Below are 22,788 nucleotides of genomic sequence, written 5' to 3' on the forward strand. Positions count from 1 at the left end.
TTTCTTAAGAAATTACAAACGCTGTTTATGGCAATTTTTTTTGGAAAAATGTTGGAATAAGTGAAAAATCTGTTCAGTGTGGTTCATAGCACCTCTCTTGAGCTACATATTAGTATTTTTTTATTTCATCCTGGCGACAAAATGGCGGTGCCAGAGTCACCCCAAACGGCATCTATCATTCAGTTCTACAAATCCGCAAAAAATCAAATATTCGACTTTCAGGAATTTTTTCCGGGAAACCGGCGGGCTAAATGATAAATCTATTCAGTGTCATTCATAGTACCCATCATGAGGTGCACAGAAATATTTTTCTTATTTTTCCTCGCCGCAAAATGGCGTTGCTAGACCACCTCCGAATGGCGGCGTCTATCATTCTACAATTCCCCAAAAACCAAACACGCCGCATTTAGGAATTTTTTCTGAAAAAGCCGGGGTCTAAATGAAAAATCTATTCAGTGTGATTCATAGCACCTATCTTGAGCTACATATCAGTATTTTTTTTATTTCATCCTGGCGACAAAATGGCGGTGCCAGAGTCACCCCAAACGGCATCTATCATTCAGTTCTACAAATCCGCAAAAAAAAATCAAATATTCGACTTTCAGGAATTTTTTCCGGGAAACCGGCGGGCTAAATGATAAATCTATTCAGTGTGATTCATAGCACCTATCGTGAGGTACACGGAAACATTTTCTCCAGCTCTCTCGGATCCTAACACAGTAGGTACGGCTGAAAAGAATCGCTAGAATCGCGAAAGTTCTCGCGTAGAACAGTAACATAGCCAGAGCCGGTCGCGGGGTAGATTCTATTCATGTGCAGGCGTTGCGAAATCGTTCCAGTTGGGAAACCGATCCGGGACCGCGTTTCTCGCGATTCGGGCGCGATTAAAAACTTTTCTGTCCATGCAACACGACGCGACGACTTGTTTTTGTCAGTCGGACTATTAATACGCGGCTTTTGGCAGCTAGGCGAGCGAGAACAGTCACGTTACTCTCTCTCTTCCTCGCTCTCTCTCACTCTTCCATCCTCCTCTCTCTCTCTCTTCGAAGAATTTGCCAAAGCTAATGTCTTCTCTTCGAATCTCTCTCGTAGATATCTCCCTACAGAGAGATCGTTCCGAATCGCTCGAGCGTGTAGATACACTGCGTTTCGAAAACACGTTCCAGCTGAACGGTCACGCGGAATGTAAACACGACAGTTTAATGAGATTACGCAGCGGATTACTAGCTGGTCGCGTGTCGCTCCCAGAGAACTGTACCCGCAAATTGAAATCGAACTTTATCGAATTTTTCTTCTCTCCAATCCTATTGCCTCACGGTCCTATAAATGTTCCTTCGTCGAGAATGTAGCTGAACGTGCAGTCTAGATTTTCACGGAGATCATTGTGTGCGGAAATTATGCTGGCTTCGAAACATTAATCGTTTTCCATTGGGAAGTTGTTGGCACACTGTTGATTTACATATGTGGCGAATGGCGTCGCAAAATCCGTCTGCGAGGATTGGAATTGAATCTAGTTGCTGTGCAGAAGGCGTAGCAGAGCCTCGAGCATTTAAATAACTTTTGACATAATTTTATAAGCATTTAAATCATTTTTAAATCGTGAGTGGACTGGGATTTCATGCATTCTTATTCAAAATGAATTCATTGCAAGATTGTAAGAAGAATTCAATGAGATAGAGTATTAACTATTGAAAAATTTTTTAAAATAATTTTAATAATTGTTTTATCACCGACTTCTTCGAGAATAATGCATTAAGTAGACTAGGATTTCATGCATTCTTATTCAAAATGAATTAGTCATTGCAAAACTGTAAGAAGTATTCAATGGTAGACCATCGACGATTGAAATAATTTTTTAAATAATATTTTTAATTGATTTATCACCGACTTCTTTGACAATAATGAGTAGACTGGGATTTCCTGCATTCATGCGTTCAAAATGAATTCATTGCAAGAAGAATTCATTGCAAGAAGAATTCATTGCAAGAAGAATTCATTGCAAGATTGTAAGAAGAATTCATTGCAAGATTGCAAGAAGAATTCAATGATGTTAGACCATCAACCAATGAAATAATTTTTTAAATAAACTTTTTAATGGTTTCATCACCGACTAAAGAATAAGAAGTCGATGGTCCATTATTTTCGATTAATTATTGTTCCTAGTATTATTAAAAGAGAGACTCCATTTCCATTGAACTTTTGTCGCTGATTCGCTTAACAACTTCTGGGAAACGATTAATAAACAAAGAGAACAGGTGAAAAACAATAGCTCTGCTCGCAGACAAAAACCGGACAGCCGACAGCGCCGCTAGCCAGAAGATCCACAGAAGTTGTTTGATCCAGTCCAACCAAGGATCCGGTCGATCGTTTCCAATCCTCGAGAGGCCGTCGTCAAGTCGCAACATCGTGACGAGGATCGATCCAAGATCGCGAAACCGCGCGAATCCTTCAAAATCGATCAATTTAAGGATCCGTGATGCCCAGGGTCGATTTCGTTCGATCTTCCGATCGATTCGCGTCCGAGGGTCGATTTCCACCGACGACTCTAGAGCCTTGTGCGACCGATTCGCATCGTTTCGGACTTCTCTGGGATTTTCCAGCAAATTTGCAGCGGTTTATTAGAAGAATTTTCGCGATTAATCAAAAGGCAACTTATAGATTAAGGGAATCGTGCAATAGCAGGGGCGGTGTATCCGCTGTGGAAGATGATGTTTTTAGTATAGCGATCGTCGGGCTGCGATCCGACGCAGATTATTATGCGGGGAAATCGTTGCGCGAGTCTCGGCCGGAAGCCACGTAGCGCTTGGGACTTCTGGTCGCGACTCGCGCGCCATTTTTCGGGGGAAGGTGGCCAGAATTAGTGTTAAACTTGTTGCATGAATGTTCACAATAGGTCGAATTTAGTTTTAAGCTTTTCGCGTCATATCCGCAGCTCGGTCTGCTAACCCCTGATTCGTTTAGTCCAGTCCAGGCTCTGATCTTTCCTCCTCTGAAGTCTCGTCTGGGGTGTTTCGTTCTTCAAAGCACTTCCTCTACGATCTACGGCGATCTCGACGGGCTCGCTGTCACACGAGTCCTCTTTCGATTGTTCACTGAACAGATCCAGGAACCTGTTCAACCTCTTTAGCCTATGGCTCAGACTTTTCATCAGCAAATGCGAGGAACGACTGGTCGAGATCAGCCGTGGAATCGTCGACGTTGTTGCAGTCAGAGATCCTACTGCCCCTCATAGAGTCCTCCTCAGATTCATTCGCCGGGTCATCACCTTCCTTCGAGTTGGTGATGGAAGGACTACCTGCAGACGTCGAGTCGGTGTCGGGATTGCTGAGGCTGTCACAGTCAGAGGATATTCCGACTCTCATGGAGTCCTCCTCAGGATCATCCTCCAGGTAATCCTCTTTGTCCGAGTTGCTGAACGAAGGACTCCCTGCAGACGTCGAGTCAGGTTCGGTATAGTGGAGGCTGCTGGTGGACGAACCCTGATACGTCCGTGCTTCAGGAGTCTTGAAATAGAAATTCCTGATCATCTCGGGGTCCCTTGAAGTCTCGTTCGGCTGCGTTTGGTCCATCAAAGGACTCCCTTCAAAATCTGCGTTGATCCCAACAGGATCGCTGTCGGACGAGTCCTCTTTCGACTGTTCACTGGACAGATCCAGGAAGTTCGAGTCCACGTATAGGCTCAGGCAGTCCGAGGTATTTAGCTCAACTACTTCTTCCGAAGCACCTCCCGAAGATTCTCCGGGACGAGGATCAGGATCAGGATTCTGACGAGCCTTGCAGATCTTTCCTTGCACGTAAGGACTATCTGACAAGGTAATGCATTCGACCCAGCGATGCTGATGCGAAGATGTCTCCAGCTTCTCCACGTCATTATTATTTGCATCGATATCTTCATCATCCACCTCGAGGTCGTCGATCCGTTGAATGCAGGACACCAGAATCCGCTCCTTCTGATCCTGGGTGACCGTGTCCCTGAACTCTTGGTTCAAGCTCAGTCTGACCTTTTCAATCTTCTCCTGCTGGCTCATGCTAGTATCAACACTCCGCCTCGCCTTCTTCAGGATGCAGGTGTAGGTCGATATGAACGTGGCCGTGCGGTCCAACAGGGAACAGTTCTCCTCTTCCATCGAGTCGTACAGTTCCGGACAAGGCGAGCCGGTCTCGGCCTGTACGGGACTGTCCACAAAGTAACTGCTCCTCCTGCAACGATTCCTCAGAGGAGTCTTCATCCTGCACAGCTCATCTACGTCGGCTTCCAAGTTTCTTCCGGGCTGGTCCACGTGCTCCAGGATCACGCCGACAGCCTCGTCGTCGAAGGGCCTCCTCCCCCGGACCGAAAAGTCCATGTGAAAACGTTCCTCCAGTTTCCTCTTCAGCCTCTCGAGCCCGCTGGTGTTCGGCTCCTCCGCGTCCTCGGCGAAAGAGGACTCTTGCGAGTCTTCACAAGCTGACACCTGTATCGGCACCTTCGCCGGCGTACTGGTCGGCGCGCAAGGGCTTCCAGATATTCCTAGCGAGCTCAGTTTTCGCACCAAGTCCCTCACCGAAGAACGACGTCCACACTCCGCTCGCGCCAGACCGGTCCGCGCCGGGGTATTGTCGTTCTCTAAGGCAAGCAGACGCTCCAACGAGTCCGAGGAACTGTTCGCGCTCATTGTGGCAGTAAAGTTCTCAACTACAATGAAAAAAGTTTGGGTAATCTTTTCTGAAATTTTTGCCTTTCTCCTATAAATTTCTGCCGCTTTCCTATGTTATCCTGTAGATTTTGGCGAGAACTCCGGGGGAGGATCGCCGAGGATCAGAATCCCTGCGAGCCTCCTATTTCTCTCCCTGATCGTTGGGACTGCTGTCTGCCAGCACTACGCATTCGACCTCGTGTGTCCCGCTTCTCTGCATCATTATTGTTCATCTCGGATGCAGAACTCAGCTTCTCCATCTCGCTGAGGAGCTTGCTGCAGCAGCGTTTACAGGCGGACTTTACGCTTCCTCGGCGAAATAGTCATAATATCAACAAGTCCGAGATGAACAACGATGCAGGGGTAGCAAATGAAACGACGGGAGGAGCGAACAACGGTAGTGATCGAATTTTTACCTCGAGATTTTAACGTGATCAATTCTCAGCTTTTTATTTTCTTATCGAACGATCCTACCCGTTTTATTTACCGCGACGACCGGTTTTATCGATCGAACTATCACTCGACACCGTTGATCGCTTCTCTCTCTTGTAAATATTCACCCTGGCTCTATTTTATTGTACTATTGCGGGCAGAACTTCGGGCAAAACAGTCGAATGATCGATCTTTTTGAAATGATCAATAGCGGAGTAATTGAATTTACAATTTCAATTAATCTCTGTTTCTATGGAAAGCGTATAATAGTGTAGAAGGCTCGTCGCTAAATTAATTTCCGGGATCGCGAAATCGTCGATGTTTATAATATTGATATACATGTCTTAAATAATAGAATAGTTTGGAGCGAATTCCATACAGTTAATTATTATAGTGAACAGTAATAATCGTAGTATCATTAATTATAATACTCATTGATAATTGGTAGCACAATGATTGTATCACAGAGTCAACAATTCTACGAATACACTCACACGATGTACTGTAATTTCTTCTGTACTTGAAATGTATCATTTATTTATGTATCATATATTGCGCGTAAAGGGGATACGATTAAATTCTCGTTTTCAAGAATACTTGTGTATGCATATGTATCGAACTTTATCTCGTGTCTGATCACCGACGACCTATTCCCCTTGGACGCCTGAAAATTCAACCTCTCCGCGGTTTCTTAATTATTTATGGCTCCGAGAGTGTTCCGCCGTGTTAATTATTAAATGCCAGCCGTGCGAGGCGCTTTCTGTTGCGTTTCAAGTATTTAGCTCCCTGGAAATTCGCTGTATGAATTAGATAAACTTTTCGGCTCCTAGGTTTGGCTGTTTCTGTTCACTTTTTTTCATAGCTTCTGGTTCATCTTTGGAAAAAGTAGTCTGTAAAAGAATAGTCTGGAAGTCGCAATTTTACTTATAAATCGGGCACAATTTTTGTTTGCTTTCCGTTTCGAGAACAATTCCCAACTCGATGGCGTTGATTGTTAAAATTAGAAATTTACTTATCAATCGTGCACGTTTTTTTTTTTAAGCTTTCGGTTTCGGAAACAATTTCAAATTCGACGGCTCCAATCGTTAAAATTTGTAAAATTTAAAATTTTGTTTGCTTTCCGTTTCGAGAACAATTCCCAACTCGATGGCGTTGATTGTTAAAATTAGAAATTTACTTATCAATCGTGCACGTTTTTTTTTAAGCTTTCGGTTTCGCAAACAATTTCGAACTCCATGGCGTTGATAGTTGATTAATCGACAGCGAAAATTCGTATTTTCTTTTAGAAATTTCCAATTTAGGAAGTTGCAGTTTTATTTATAAATCGCGCACAATTTCTTTTTTAAGCTTTCGGTTTCGGGAACAATTTCAAATTCGATGGCTCTAATTGTTAAAAATTTGTAGTTTCTCTTAGACATTTCCAATTCAGTGTCACTTGAATTTTCTTATTATGCAAAAATTGCTCACAACTGTTATCAAAATGTTTTTTTTTTTAAATTTTCTAAATATTAATCGTGCCTTCTCGTTTCGTGAGCCGAAGCTTGTAAATAGAGGACGGGGCGAAAACCGATATTTGCAAAATCCGGGAAAATAGATGACCGAAAGTACGCGTTCGAAAATACCGCCGCGGTGCCCTAAAATTGGACGCTCCTTTAATATTTCGCAAGACTTAGAATACACCGTGCTTGAACCGCAGTTTCTATGATTAGCCGAGAAATGCTCTTTCCGTTCCATGATTGGAATCGCGGCTCTATTAACGGAACGGCCGGCCAAAGAAAATGTCGATCCCTCTCGCAGAATATTCGTCGATTGCGGATCGATTCGCGAATTTCATGGGTCGATTAAAAATTCAGCTTTAATGGTGGGGACGCTTTCGTGCAAATTTATGTTGGTTTAATACAAGGTTCGAGTGCACGAACGCGAGCCTTTTCCCGGACGATTCTCGATTATTGAAGGTTCTATTAAGGGACCGACGAAACAGATCGGTCGAATCAGTCACCCTAAATCCCGACCATGCCAACCACATCGATTCCAGATGCCACAGTGCACTCGTATCTCGAGGTTAATCGAACCTGGTTGCAGACTGCAGTGTAAATGAGAAAATTGTGCTGTCGACTGAACCGTACTTGATTAGCTTTTTCAAGAATATCTTTTACCAGGTTGCAGTGCACACCAAACTCTTTTTACACACGGTAGACATGCTTCCACAAACACCGAGGGAAAAGGTAACTCAAACTTAACTGCAACAATCCTATTTTTAACGAAATTACAACGGTTCAAACATCGTCAAATAATTTCTGAAAATTAGAAATTTACTGTCCTCGTTTCGTCACTTGTGACGAAGTGGATACATTTTTCATGAGTAAATTAGGGATAGTTCGTGGAAGCAGAGGCTTCAAGCTTGAAAATAAGCCTAAATTTATTGTTATACGATTTTTTTTCACGAAATTAAAACAGCTCAAACGTCGTCAAACATTTTTCTGAAAATGGGAAATGTAGTGTCCTCGTTTCCCCACTTGGGACAAGGTGAAAAAATTTTTGATGGGTAAATTAGGGATAGTTCGTGGAAGTAGAGGCTTCAAGCTTGATAATAAGCCTAAAATTATCACACGATACTTTTTTAACGAAATTACAACGGTTCAAACGTCGTCGAACATTTTTCTAAAAATGTCTAATTTAGTATCCTCATTTCTCCAACTATTACAAAGTGGACAAATTTTTTCTGAGTATATTAGGGATAGATTATGGTAGTAGAGTCTTCAAACTTTAAAGTAAGCCTAAATTTATTATCGTACGATTTTTTCACGAAATTAGAACAGCTCGAACATCGTCAAACATTTTCCTAAAAATTGCAAATCCGCATATTTTCCAAGAGGTACCTACCAAATTCTAATATTTCTAATTCACAATTATTAGAGTGAAATGTAATAATTAAGATAATAATAGTTACTTTTGGCCTGCGTAAGCCTATCGTGAAATCCCCTAAGAAATCACCGAGAAATGAATAAGGTGGGAACGGCTAATCAGAAATCGGTTTTCGCCACTACCAACCTCGAAAACTGAAACCGTGTGAGACTCTCAGCAGCACCGTGGTTCGCCACGTGTCCGTAGCACAAAGCTCGCGGTTAGTGGAAGAAGCAGAAGCCAAGTGAAAATGTCGGAAAACAATTTGGCCGAAATGGTGCAGGACTCCTCGTGTTGTACAACGAAGAAGTTTTGCAAAACTTTGGACACGCTGCCGTTGGACAATAATAAACGCAGCGATAACCTGTACCTAGCGGTACGACAATGTTTGCACAAGGTGCACAGGTTGTCCCGCAGTTCCATGATGTCGCCATTGAAGAGTCCCAGACCTGTTTCAAGCCATGGAACAAGCTCCGGAGTCTTGCAAGAGTCCTTGGTCGAGAAATTCTGCGCGATCAAGGCGTTCTTCGATCGGAACGCTCAGAAAATCGAAAAGACTGGATCTAGGAGATGCAAGACGACCGTGTGGCTGGCCAGCGTTATGGGATCGACCGATCAGGGCTCCACTTCGGACAAAGTACGGTGATTCGATCTATTTTATACTTCAAGGATCACTTTATACTAGATTTCACTTTATTTATACTTCAAAATTGTTATTTTTCGTGCTCGAAAATTTCGCCAGTGGTAGAACACTCGCTAAAGTTTTCTAGAAAATTGTAGAACGTTTTTTCTCATTATTTTTTATAAACGTACGAATTTCGAAATTCATACTTCGACTGTCGTACTGTAAGCATCTTCAATAATTTATAGTTTAACATTAAAATTGTTGTTTTCCTTTCTCGAAAATTTCGCCAGTGGTAGAACACTCGCTGAAGTTTTCTAGAAAATTGTAGAACGTTTTTTCTCATCATTTTTTATAAACGTACGAATTACGAAATTGATACTTCGACTGTCGTAATGTAAGCATCTTCAATAATTTATAGTTTAACTTTAAAATTGTTGTTTTCCTTTCTCGAAAATTTCGCCAGTGGTAGAACACTCGCTAAAGTTTTCTAGAAAATTGTAGAACGTTTTTTCTCATCATTTTTTATAAACGTACGAATTTCGAAATTCATACTTCGACTGTCGTACTGTAAGCATCTTCAATAATTTATAGTTTAACATTAAAATTGTTGTTTTCCTACCTCGAAAATTTCGGCAGTGTTAGAACACTCGCTAAAGTTTTCTAGAAAATTCTAGAACGTTTTTTCTCATCATTTTTTATAAACGTACGAATTTCGAAATTGATACTTCGACTGTCGTACTGTAAGCATCTTCAATAATTTATAGTTTAACTTTAAAATTGTTGTTTTCCTTTCTCGAAAATTTCGCCAGTGGTAGAACACTCGCTAAAGTTTTCTAGAAAATTCTAGAACGTTTTTTCTCATCATTTTTTATAAACGTACGAATTTCGAAATTGATACTTCGACTGTCGTAATGTAAGCATCTTCAATAATTTATAGTTTAACTTTAAAATTGTTGTTTTCCTTTCTCTAAAATTTCGGCAGTGTTAGAACACTCGCTGAAGTTTTCTAGAAAATTGTAGAACGCTTTTTCATCTTTTTCACGAACGTACGAATTTCGAAATTGATACTTGGACTCTCTTAGTGCAAATATCTGTAATAATTTCTTGCTATTCGTTTCGCTTAAAATAGTTAAATATTTTAAATAATTTTCTGACGGTGTGAATCCTGGAATCGCGCTGATTTTCTGTGTTTTCTCGCAGTAATTGCTGTTGGGACGTGGAGATCGAGGCGAGGACGACGAAGGATGTATTTTTCGAAGAGGTCGTCGAAAAGCGTAGAGAGCTCTCTTGTTATATATTTATTTATTATTCCACCACGTTCTCCGGGAGGTTATGATTTGAAGATCGATGGTCGCGTTCGATGCAGGGGTAACAATATCGAGTAACATGTATGGAAACAACGTTAGACAGTGAGAGAACGGAGAAAATGGCGGAGAGAGAGACGAGTAGTTTCTTGCGATGCGATTCGCGAGCACGATCGCTCGGCGATCAGGATGAAAAATGTCGCTTGGAGGTACAGCGCGACAATAACGCGAGCTAGTTTGTCCCAGGAATGATAGGTCGGCGGGAATATAAAATGATCGTCGCTAGCGTTTCACTCGCGTGCTTATTTACACGGCGCATCTGCGCTGCATTTATCAGCTGTTCGCGATGCATTCGTCCGGCGTAATTGTCGGGCCGTTCGCGCTCTTTCTCTCTCTCTCTCGCTAATGAACCCTGCTCGAGCAATTATAATAGATTGCGCGTCGAAGCCGCGAGTTCCCGGGAAAGAACTCGTTTATGCGAATCATTTTATCCGCCGAAAACAACGTGTTGCTTCCCGTTGTTCTCGGCCCTTCAACTCGAATATTATACTACTCGGTGATTTTATATGCGAGGATATTATATGATACATTTTGTATACGAGAATATTGTACTGTACATTTTATATATGCGAAGATTATACATTTTATACGAGGTTTATGTTTGATTTCTAACTAAATAAAAGATTAATCGCTTGCGGAACGATGATTTAATCCTTTAAATTGTTTGTTATTTGAACGCAACAATTATACCGCAATGCGGAACTTTATGTAAAATAGGAATTTCCTTGCTAGAATTTGTTAGAGATGTTACTGCACTGTGGACGTAGCTTTACATCAAACTTGCAGAGAATTAAAATTGTTATCGAGTTACAAGATTTGATTTATTCACATTTCTCGCGATTTTTGTTAAGGTATATTGTTGAATATAATCTGTTGAAGCAATTCCCATGAATAACTTCGATAATTGTAAACTGAACAATTTGAAATATTTTTCATTCACGATTATTGAGATTGAAAGATGCATCCATGAGGAATTATTCAACAAATTCATTTCGTTGGGTATACAATATTTAAGAAATTTGGATAGATGCGCTCTTGTTATTTTTATAAAGTAACGTTAGTGGTAATAATTGTAGGAAACCTATGATACACTGCTAGGGATTTTCTAATTACAGTCAAAGGTATTTGAACGCACTTTAAAACAGTATAACTTTTTTATATTTGTAGCATTGGTTTACTAAATGATCTGCAAAACAGATTCTCCAAAAATTAGAATTTACAAGGTTGCATGCAAGAAGAAAAAATTTTGGGCCCTTAATGAAAATTTGAAATATATGTTTTGTAGATCTATGTTAATAATACTCATGCTGAAGATTTCATCAAAATCGATTAACATACTCCATAATTCCTCGCGACTTTTCGATCTTTCGATGCGTGTCGTTTTTTTTCTGCGTCAACCGATTTCGATGAAATTTTCAGCATGTGTATAACTAACATACATTTGCAAAACGCATATTTTAAATTTTCATTACGGGCTCTAATAAAAAAGTTATATATGGTGCCTCTTTTTCGTTCTCGTGTAATTCTTAGCAATTGCAATTTTTTCGAAATCTTCTCTGCATGTCGTTTGGTAAATCAATTCTTCTAATTGCTCAAGAAAAATCAGGTTGTTTGGACCGAACACAAAAAAAGTTATACTGTTTCAAAGTGCGTTCAAATACTTTCGTGGTTCACTGTACAAAGGAATCTTCCCCAACGGGCAGATTCTCCAAACACAGACAAACTACATATATCTCCTTCCTTCAACGGGTCTGGTGACTTTCCACTAGTGACTTTCCTCTCGCATTTGCTGACCGTATCCAAAACAAACCGATCGTTCCCGTGTGTCTGTTGTCACTGCGAACGAGCCTTGATCGTCGAACGACAATTTGGAAACGCAACTTAATCGTAGCCGTTAGAATCGCGCCGCCATCTTTCGCGTTCCATTTGCTGGCATCACAGTTTCGCAAACGAAGCGGTATAGGACGGTTGTAGACAAGTGTGTCCAGTTAAGAACAAATTTTTTTGGTGATTTATAGTTCCAGAAACTTTTCAGTTAACAGTAAAACTACCGAGATCCGAACGAGCCTTGATCGTCGAACGACAAGTTTGAGAGCAATCGTGATCGTAACGTAATATATTTAATAATTAACGTAATCGTTGTCGTTATCATCGCGCCGCCATCTTTCGCGTTCCATTTGTTCGCCCCATAGTTTCGCGAACGGATCAGTATATCTCGAATTCTCTTTCGACGACGTGAGTGTTGGTTTCGGACAGTGTGTCGAGGTAAGAACAACTTTTTGTCGGGTTGTAGTTAAAGAAAATTTTCAGCTGAATCACAGTGATCTAGTTAACACTAAAAATACCACCACCGGTCAAATGACCGGTTCCAGATTATTTACTTCACAATGAACCGGGCAAAGTTCATATAAAGCTCAATTTTTAATTTTAAAAAAAGCTCAATAGGTTTGCAGATTCTTCTTTTCTCGAGTTTGAAACGGAACGCTTTTCGACGACGTGAGTGTTGGGTTTTCGGACAGTGTCGAGGTCAGAACAAATTTTTGTAGAATTGTAGTTAAAGAAAATTTTCGACGACGTGAGTGTTGGGTTTCGGACAGTGTCGAGGTCAGAACAAATTTTTGTCGAGTTGTAGTTAAAGAAAATTTTTAGCTGAATCACAGTGATCTAGTTACAGTAAAACTATCCAGCCTCGAACGAGACTGAAATTTTTTAATTTATAATAGAAAATACGACACAGAATTTAGTATGATTTTTATTTATTTTAGATCTAAACAGCCTATTCGATTCGGGTGTCTGAAAACTCGTGTTCAAAAAAGTCGTTTCCAACTGGCAGATTCTCAAAATACAGAAAAACTATATCTACTTTCTCCAACGGGCCTCGTGGCTCTTGTGACTTTCCTCTCTTGCTGACCCTATCCAAAACAAACCGATCGTTTCAAACCGAAAAAATTTCTCCAACATATATTTGTTCACTTTTGACAGAAAAAAATGTGGAATCTGCCATTTCGCCGGGCTCTGTGGTTCCAGCGTTACTTCAACCAAAACTGGATGCATTGAATTTCGGTTCTAATCAAAATTTATTTTCGTCCATCTGTTACAGTAACATATCTCTACGCGACAGTGAACGTGTTGAATCGAAAGCAACGTTTATCAGTGAACGTTCGAGTGTACATTCATCTAGTTTATCAAAAAATCGGTAGGTTGAAGACGTTGATTGGTTTCTCAAATTTCTTCTTCGCCGAGTCTCTCAATTCAGAGGGGGTGAGGAGAACCAAAAAAAATGTTCGACTGCTCTTTTCCTTGCGTAACCAGAAATGTTTTCCTTTCCCCTATAAATTCTCACCGTTTCCCTATGTATATCCAGTAGATTTAGACGAGAAGATGTGAGAAATCCAAGTTTCGATCCTGGTGGATCAATGGTTCAAAAGTTATGAATGTTTAACACTAGGTTTACGGACATTTTTTTTACGGACACCCGTCAAATTGACGGGTAAAGGAAATCATGTGTTTTCTTTAAAAAAATAAAGCGGTTTATTTAATTTAAAAACAATTACGATCTTAACAAACTGAATATAAGTTAATTAAATCGGGTTTACTTTACCGGACTCAAAATTAGTACCTTTCTCCTACGAATTATGATGTATTTGGTATGTGATCCAGTAGATTTGTACCCGGCGCAGATGCAGATCGAAGTTTCGATCCTGTAGGATCAATATTTGAGGAGCTATGGTCGCTTAAAGTTGAGCATTTTCGACAGGCAAGGGCGCCGCACAGTGGGACCTGTCGTCCAAATCGGAGACAAAATCAAAGAACTTTCGATAGAAATGAGGTAGAGCGATGAAATTTTTTTTAAATGAAAGCTGAAACTTTGCAGAATATGGGAAAAATAGGGAGATTATGGTAAGAACGTTTTTTAACGTTGAGAAAATTCGTTAAACTTGCACAATTTCAAGAAAATTGTGGTTTTTCCAATACCACGCGCGGAAAAATTTTTTTTTGAACATGCTATACTTCATTTCCGATAGATTTTTTCACGCTGATTTCAAATCTGGTCTCAAAATTTTTCTACGACCTCAGGATATTGCAAAATCGATTTCTTGAAATTCTACATGTTTAACGAATTTTCTCAAGATTAAAAACCGTTCGTACAGTAACCATCCTATTTTTCCCATATTCTGCAAAGTTTCAGTTTTAATTTAAAAAAAATATCATCGCTCTACCTCATTTCAATCGAAAGTTCTTTGATTTTGTCTCCGATTTGGACGAAAGGTCCCACTGTGCGCCGCCCAAGAAACTGGGAATTATGTACAACTTTAAGCGACCATAACTCCTCAACTATTGATCCCAGAGGTTCGAAACGTCGATCTGCATCCGCGCCGGGTACAAATCTACTGGATTACACAGCAAATACGTAATAATTCGTAGGAGAAAGATACTAATTTTGAGTCCGGTAAAGTAAAAAGCAGCCATTAAATCTGTTACGATTACATAAATAAAAACAAACTTTTACTGTTCATACATTTATTCCGCGCATTTCTTTCAGACATGAATAGTATGCCTGTCGGATAATTGTCCCTAGGCAGACCCGTGTTGGGGATAAATATCGATAATTATCTCCGTTGAATTATAATTTTTATTTGGTATCTACGTTCTAACTTTACATTTGTCACCAGGAAAATAATTTCATGAAAATAAAAACGGTTTATTACGATTGACTATGAAACTGGCCTCCCCGTCACGATAGATATACATCATACAGAATTCTGAAACTACAGAACTGAGGGGGAAATAAATTTGGGTATATATTCGTTTCATTACACCAATAATTGCCAGCACAAATTGGAAAAAAATGAATAGTTATGGTTTTGTAACCTGGTGTCAAAGTTGTTCAAATCGCTCAACCTTAAACATTTACAACTTGTTAACCATTGATCCTTCAGGATGGAAACTTGGACTTCTCACACGTTCTCGCCAAAATCTACAGGATAACATAGGAAAGCGGCAGCAATTTATAGGAGAAAGGCAAAAATTTCAGAAAAGATTACCGAAATTTTTTTCATTGTAGTTGAGGACTTTACTGCCACAATGAGCGCGAACAGTTCCTCGGACTCGTTGGAGCGTCTGCTTGCCTTAGAGAACAACAATACCCCGGCGCGGACCGGTCTGGCGCGAGCGGAGTGTGGACGTCGTTCTTCGGTGATGGACTTGGTGCGAAAACTGAGCTCGCTAGGAATATCTGGAAGCCCTTGCGCGCCGACCAGCACGCCGGCGAAGGTGCCGATACAGGTGTCAGCTTGTGAAGACTCGCAAGAGTCCTCTGTCGCCGAGGACGCGGAGGAGCCGAACACCAGCGGGCTCGAGAGGCTGAAGAGGAAACTGGAGGAACGTTTTCACATGGACTTTTCGGTCCGGGGGAGGAGGCCCTTCGACGACGAGGCTGTCGGCGTGATCCTGGAGCACGTGGACCAGCCCGGAAGAAACTTGGAAGCCGACGTAGATGAGCTGTGCAGGATGAAGACTCCTCTGAGGAATCGTTGCAGGAGGAGCAGTTACTTTGTGGACAGCCCCGTACAGGCCGAGGCCGGCTCGCCTTGTCCGGAACTGTACGACCCGATGGAAGAGGACAACTGTTCCCTGTTGGACCGCACGGCCACCTTCATATCGAGCTACTACTGCATCCTGAAGAAGGCGAGGCGGAGTGTTGATACTAGCATGAGCCAGCAGGAGAAAATTGAAAAGGTCAGACTGAGCTTGAACCAAGAGTTCAGGGACACGGTCACCCAGGATCAGAAGGAGCGGATTCTGGAGTCCTGCATTCAACGGATCGACGACCTCGAGGTGGATGATGAAGATATCGATGCAAATAATAATGATGTGGAGAAGCTGGAGATATCTCCGCATCAGCATCGCGGGATTGAATGCATTACCTTGTCAGATAGTCCTTACGTGCAAGGAAACATCTGCGAGGCTCGTCAGAATCCTGATCCTGATCCTCGTCCCGGAGGATCTTCGGGAGGTCCTTCGGAAGAAGTAGTGGAGCTAGATACCTCGGACTGCCTGAGCATATACGTGGACTCGAACTTCCTGGATCTGTCCAGTGAACAGTCGAAAATGGACTCGTCCGACAGCGATCCTGTTGAGATCAACGCAGATTTTGAAGGGAGTGCTTTGATGGACCAAACGCAGCCGAACGAGACTTCAAGGGACCCCGAGATGATCAGGAATTTCTATTTCAAGACTCCTGAAGCACGGACGTATCAGGGTTCGTCCACCAGCAGCCTCCACTATACCGAACCTGACTCGACGTCTGCAGGGAGTCCTTCGTTCAGCAACTCGGACAAAGAGGATTACCTGGAGGATGATCCTGAGGAGGACTCCATGAGAGTCGGGATATCCTCTGACTGTGACAGCCTCAGCAATCCCGACACCGTCTGGACGTCTGCAAGTAGTCCTTCGATCACCAACTCGAAGGAAGGTGATGACCCGGCGAATGAATCTGAGGAGGACTCCATGAGGGGCAGTAGGATCTCTGACTGCGACAGCTTCGACGATTCCACGGCTGATCTCGACCAGTCGTCGTTCCTCGCATTTGCTGACGAAAAGTCTGAGACAGAGGCTAAAGAGGTTGAACAGGTTCTAAGCATGTTGCGCTTAGACTATGGAATTTTATGGAAAATAAAAATCGTTCGAATTGATACCACGGTATGAGGATCGTCTAGATATTCACATCTCTTCGTAACGATTTAACGGAAATATTGCAACAGTGTCTTTAAACTCTTTAACTTTCTCTCTGCGTATTCTTATTCTAATGTTAACCGTGTACAGGGGGGTAATTGGACAGTTTTCGAGCAAAATGAAAGAGAAGATTTGTCTGCATAAGTATTTGTGAAATTTTATTGATTTTTAAAAGATAAGAGTGCACAATACTTACTTAAACATTTTGGATACGGTTAAACACTTTCATAGTTTGATATTTGATTTTTAATAATTGAACGGCTCGGTATGATTTTCTGAAAATTTCCCTACGTTTACACAGCACTTTGAGGAACGTGTACAAAAATTTTCAGCTTCAACAATTCATTTTTTGATTAGTTATAACAATTTCACTGAAGGGGCCTCTCTTGCGATAAATTTAGAGGGGTTGTGCTAGACTTGCCCTGTTATGCAAATTTTTAAAAACTGAACAGCTCGGTATAAATTTTTGAAAATTTTCTCACGTTTAGACAGACATTTGAAGAACATATACAAAAATTTTCAGCTTAAACAATTCATTTTTTTGTAAGCTATAACAATTCTACCGGGGGCCCTCTCTTTCGGTGAAAGTATTTAGAGGTTGTTCCAAACTTGCTCTCTTTCAGAATTGTTATAACTGAGCGGCTCGGTATAAATTTTTGTAAATTTTCCGACATTTAGACAGACCTTTCAAGAACATATACAAAAACTTTCAGCCGAGAGGTTCCGCTTTTCATTAAGACACAATAATTTATACAATCCTGGTAACGAGTCTATCCCGTTAAACACTTTCATAGTTTGCTATTTGATCGGTTTTTATTCTACATAAAATCCGCAGCCAGGTCGGAAGATCATTTCGGTTCTTTGTAACTGTTTCGTAATTGCTTCCAATCCTGGTTTGAGCAGGTCATGGAACCGACGAGGTACCTCAGTTGTTCTTCGATAGGGAACGAATCCACGTGCGCCGAGGGCTCTGCGGAAACTGACAGTATCTACGTCGAGTTGGAAGACGATGTCTTCAGAGACCGTGTGCCGCTTAGTTCGCCCAAGAAAACACGCGGTGGCCCCCTCAAGGAGTTCTTCGAGAAGCTTTCTGGGAAGCGCAGTTCACGCTCGCCGAAAAGTTCACGTAATCCAACCTGCAGGTCACCCAGGGTGATGATCGACAGGTGCAAGGACAACTTGTCGAAATTGACCAAGAAGACGATCGAAAACCCCGAGAGATGTAGCCCAGGTAACACTGTCCAACAAATTTCAACGTTTCTTTCACATTTCGATTTTCACTATGCGATTCTTATAGTTTGTTGCGCTGATCCCGAATCTGTCCTTAATTTTTCCCCTAGTCGTTGAGTTTGATTTTGAAGAAAAGACGTATTCAACTTTAAGCAAATATTCTGATGTTATTTTAAAAGATTTTGGATTGTTCTTTCCCGAGTACAATGATATTCAATATTATTACGTTATGAATGTTGAAGCACGTTTAAACAATCATTAGTAGACTTTATGCAATTTTCAATTTTTTGTAGACGGATTTGAAGAAAGCGGTACTAAATAAAATCCTATTTTCATTGGTAATAAACTTTAATTAGTTAAGACAGCGAATCTTTATGCAAAAGAAAAATTTTCTACCTGGATTACAATAAACTAGAGCGAAATAGAAATTTCTTTTTTAATTTGTTTGATAGATTGAAAATGTAATAAGTATTTTTAAATTCTTCCAATATATTTTTACTGTTTGAAATTACACCTACTCATCTTCGACAAGAATGTATAAAATCTGCTGTCTAGTAGTAATATTTGCAGTTCCGAAATAAATACGAATCGTACTAAATTCTGTCGAATTTGATGCTCCAGCATTTTTTGAAAATTTTTATAAACACCAATTTTTGAGGATATTTTTCAGTTTATCTTAAAAAAAGTAAGGGTCCAGCGTAAAATCTATATCACGCGATGGAGCAGACTTTTACCTTGAGAAACCCCTGTTTGAAGTTTGCAACTCATGTCGGGCGAAGATGTTTCAAACTTCTAAGGGAGGTTTCTGAAGGTATATTTCGATTTTACGCTCTGGACCATTATTTTGTAAGATAAACTGAAAAATATCCTAAAAAAATTGATGCAAAAGTGGTGTCTCTCCATCTCTAATGATTGTTTAAACATTCCTAATGTATTAATATTGGACATCGCTGTATTCACGAAAGTCTACAGAATCTTTTGCTGTAAAGAACAATTCCAAATATTTTACAATTACCTCAGAATATTTGTTTAAAGTTGAAAAATATGTTTTTTCTGCAAAATAAAATTTCTCAAAAACTGCACCATTATTCGAAATATTCGTTACATTGTTAAACATGTCGGGATCTAACCAATTACAAAACTTTTAAATACAGTATGATGTATTCCATTAATGTCATATCCACAAAATGAAAAAAAATCATGTATTTGGTTGGATCGAAAGTTCGTAGCGTTTGTAAATTAAAATTGAAAGCAGGAATTCAGATATTTATTCATAGATTTATTCAATAACATATTTTCCATTCAGTTCTGTTACTTTCTGCCATTTTCGAGGTAACTTCTCGTGTTATTGAATAAACACATGAGCAAATACCTTAATTTTATCTTCGATTCTTATAATTTGAGCTACACACTTTCTCTTTCCAACCCGATAGAATGGAATTATTCTAGATCGGAAGAAATGTTTCATTTCCGAGCTAAAATAGCTCCGAGTGCAAAGGGTTAAGATTCGGAATCAGCGTAAAAAAATTCTATAAGAATCGCATAGCGAAAATCTAAACGTTTTTTCGCTGTTGGACAGTATAATGGACGTTGCGGAGAGGAGACTCAGAACTACTCGAGGAGAGTGGGAGGCTGTTAATCATGCTGCTAGGCAAAGAGTACGCAGCCGGAGGATGATAGGGGACTCGCGATAACTTTGCGGTCGGCCTTTAGGGTGATCAATATTTGCCGAACTCGGTTTTAATTGCGCGCCGATTCCCCGCTCTTCTTCGCGGTTTTGCGCGCTGCGGATAGTGCGCGCGAAACTCTCGCTGGTGCCTCGCGGAATCGATATATCCGGGCTACTGGATCATTCTAACGAGCTACGATCATGCTCGTTTAGAAGATGGCGACGGTTAAAGGTTCTTTTTCATGGCACGGAGACGTTGAGGAATTCGCTGCGGATTCTATTCCGGATTAAAGTTTATTTCATTCCCCGACAGACCTTCCACTTTTTAATGTTTCGCTAATTTCTTCATGAATGCGTACAAATCCGCAGAATTTTTAAGATAAATGTGTCTAATAATGATTCTTTAAGGAATTGATTCGTGGAAGATTGATGATCGACGGTGTATTACATGACTCTGTTTTCCTTGTTCGCAGATGTCCTCTTTCCGCCATCGCACAAACTGACAGTGGCAGAAGTGTTCGACCCAGAAACGAATCGGCCGCGGCCGGAAATCCTCAAACAACACTTTATCCTCGAAGGTAGGATCGACGAGGCGGCGGCCCTTCGTATAGTGAACGATGGAGCCGCCCTACTGCGCTCGGAGAAGACTATGATCGACATAGAAGCTCCCGTCACCGGTGAGTACCGAATATCTTTCAATCGAGACCTGTTCACTTGCTCCGGGAAACTAAAATGTATCGGCAACAGCTCCCAGCACCTTGAACAACACATGTAAAATTTTCCGGCTTAAACAATTTGTTTATTGTTGAGATATAACAATTTTAGGCCGTCTCCTTCGGTGAAAGAATTTAGGGGTTCTATCAGATTTGCTCCGCCGAGGAATTTTTAATAACTAAACGGGTTGTTCGAAATTTACAAAACTTTTCACATATTTCGACAGTACTTTCAAGAACGTATACGAAAATTTTCAGCTTAATCAGTTCATTTTTTGGTGAGATGTAACAATTTTAGGCCGTCTCCTTCGGTGAAAGAATTTAGGGGTTGGACCAGATTTGCTCCATTGAGGAATTTTTAATAACTGAACGGCTTGGTATAAAATCGCAATACTCACGGTACATTTATACAGAACTTTCAAGAACACGTGCAAAAATTTTCAGCTCGAACAATTCATTTTTTGTTAAGACACAACAATTTCAGTGAAGGCTCTCTCCTTCGGTGAAAGAATTTAGAAATTGCTCCCTTTCAAAATTGTTCATAACTGATCGGCTTGTGATAAATTTATAAAACTTTTCGCATATTTGGACGATACTTCGAAGAACATGTACGAAAATGTTCAGCTCGAACAACTCATTTTTCAGTAAGATATAACAATTTTAATTGGCTGAGGAAATATGTGAAAACTTTCGTCACGGATGAAACCAAATCAAACCCTCTCGCGACAGTTCGTTTCTAACGACGAAATTCCTTGGCTTGGAAAATTAAACCAACATTCCGAGAAGCTTCCGAAGGGTTGACAAAGTGTTTGGAAAGAGGTGCTGGCGGCTAGGAGTGAATTTTCCTTGGCGGCGTATCGCTGAAGAAGGTCCGCGTCCGTGGAAAGCGGCTGGCCGCTCGAGTGGACGCATTATATCGGGACACATTAGAGCGAAAAATGTGGAAAAGCTCTTGACACAGTTTCCACGTGTATAGCGGGAGCTGGCGAGCTTGCGGAGGACCGATTCGTCACCTTCGGTGTGCGTTTACATGAACGGTCTCGCAATCGCGCGCGGAAGGCAGAAAAGTATCGACACGTCGTCGTCGTCGTCGACGATTCCCGTCACCATGAAACGAGCCACCGCGCCGTCGTGTTGACGGATGCACGGTCGAGCGGCTCGTTTCGCCTGATCCAATATGGGACGAGCATGAGATCGATTCCGCTCGTGTGGACCGGCCTTAAACCCCCGGCCCGATGGACAGTCGAGGACGAGGGACGCTTTAACGCTTTGAATCCAGCTGGCGACTGGTCGATTCGAATCTTCATACACGGGGTCGCGGAAATACACCACTCAAACCGACCTGTAAGCTTCATCAAGCTTCATCGACTCATTAATCACCGAAAATCGGAGGTCAACGCTGCTAATCTCTCATGCAGTCCTCCACTGACCAGCCGAATCTCTAATTAGTTGAATTACTGTTAGATGAAGCAAATTTTCGGAATCATACAAATTAGTTCCATGTTCGAGCGCGGTTCAGAGCCATCGCTACCGCTAGTGATGGGCACAGAACTATCCAGATCGAGAAACTATTTAAAGAGACTGTACATGTGTATTTTATACACGGTATATATTTATGAGAATGTTCATTGAGGTTTTTGGTCAGCCATTTTGAGTGATTATTGCTAGAATGGACACGTTTCTCACAGGTGCGTACCTCGTACTCTTTCACCCTTTTCCCGGTGTTTTTCTTCCCCCCAACCACCTGATCATTTTCCCACCCCCAATTTACTCCTTTTCCTACAGTTTTTGCTTTCAACCCCTCGTCGCCACTCTCTGACTCTTATTTCTCACTCCTCTCTTTTTCCCCTCGTAGTTCTGGACTCCTTTTTCGCTCGCCATTTCTCTCTCTCTCTCTCTTTCTGCACCCCTTTCTTCGAGTCAGCATTCACAGCAACCCCTTTCCATTTTCCCTTCAACTCGACCTTCCCTTTCTTCGCCGCGTCCCGAGAGACGTTTCGCCGATCTCTCCACTACTTTTTACTCGGTGACCCTCTGCTAATGCACTTGTGCAACCCTGCGCACATAAATCCACGCGAGCGTTCATGGCAACGGTCTCTCTTTGTTTTTTTTCTGTTTCCCCACTCTTTGCTCTTATCTTCTCCTCACTCGTGACGACCACGTGTCCAAGGATAACGCTGCTACAACACGTTCGCTACCCGCTGCGTCACGATCATCGTTTTAATTTCATGTAAAGAAAATTCATCCGAGATATTATTCCTTTTGAGTCCCTCTCCATAGGCGAAAGAATTTAGGGGTTGTACCAGATTTGCTTCCTTTCAGAATTTTTCATAACCGAACGGCTCGGCATAAATTATTTAAATTTTTCCTACACGTAGACAAACCTTTGAAGAAGATATACGAAAATTTTTTCAGCTTCAACAATTCATTTTTCGTGAAC

General features: G+C 41.2%; 2 protein-coding genes across 8 annotated transcripts in view; both read left to right on the top strand.

Moving 5' to 3' along the window:
• The first annotated feature begins 4,752 nt into the window (after positions 1-4,752).
• On the top strand, positions 4,753-14,135 carry LOC143216898 (uncharacterized). Its single transcript, XM_076440468.1, has 2 exons — positions 4,753-8,649; positions 9,838-14,135. The coding sequence occupies exons 1-2, from the start codon at positions 8,263-8,265 to the stop codon at positions 9,838-9,840; spliced, it is 390 nt and encodes a 129-aa protein (XP_076296583.1). The 5' UTR covers positions 4,753-8,262; the 3' UTR covers positions 9,841-14,135.
• Positions 12,233-22,788, top strand: part of LOC143216891 (uncharacterized) — a 138,002-nt gene continuing 127,446 nt past the window's right edge. For 6 of the 7 annotated variants that reach the window (XM_076440451.1, XM_076440452.1, XM_076440453.1 and 3 more), the window contains exons 1-3: positions 14,941-16,625; positions 17,640-17,967; positions 20,109-20,312. In XM_076440451.1, the coding sequence (XP_076296566.1) occupies positions 15,087-16,625; positions 17,640-17,967; positions 20,109-20,312 (2,071 nt within the window). In that variant the 5' untranslated portion in view covers positions 14,941-15,086. Of the gene's footprint in view, positions 12,267-13,101; positions 13,198-14,940; positions 16,626-17,639; positions 17,968-20,108; positions 20,313-22,788 lie in introns of those variants that run through there. The other variant, XM_076440456.1, reaches the window with a different exon arrangement.

The sequence above is a fragment of the Lasioglossum baleicum genome, chromosome 16, assembly GCF_051020765.1.
Source record: "Lasioglossum baleicum chromosome 16, iyLasBale1, whole genome shotgun sequence".
NCBI classification, from domain to species: domain Eukaryota; kingdom Metazoa; phylum Arthropoda; class Insecta; order Hymenoptera; family Halictidae; genus Lasioglossum; species Lasioglossum baleicum.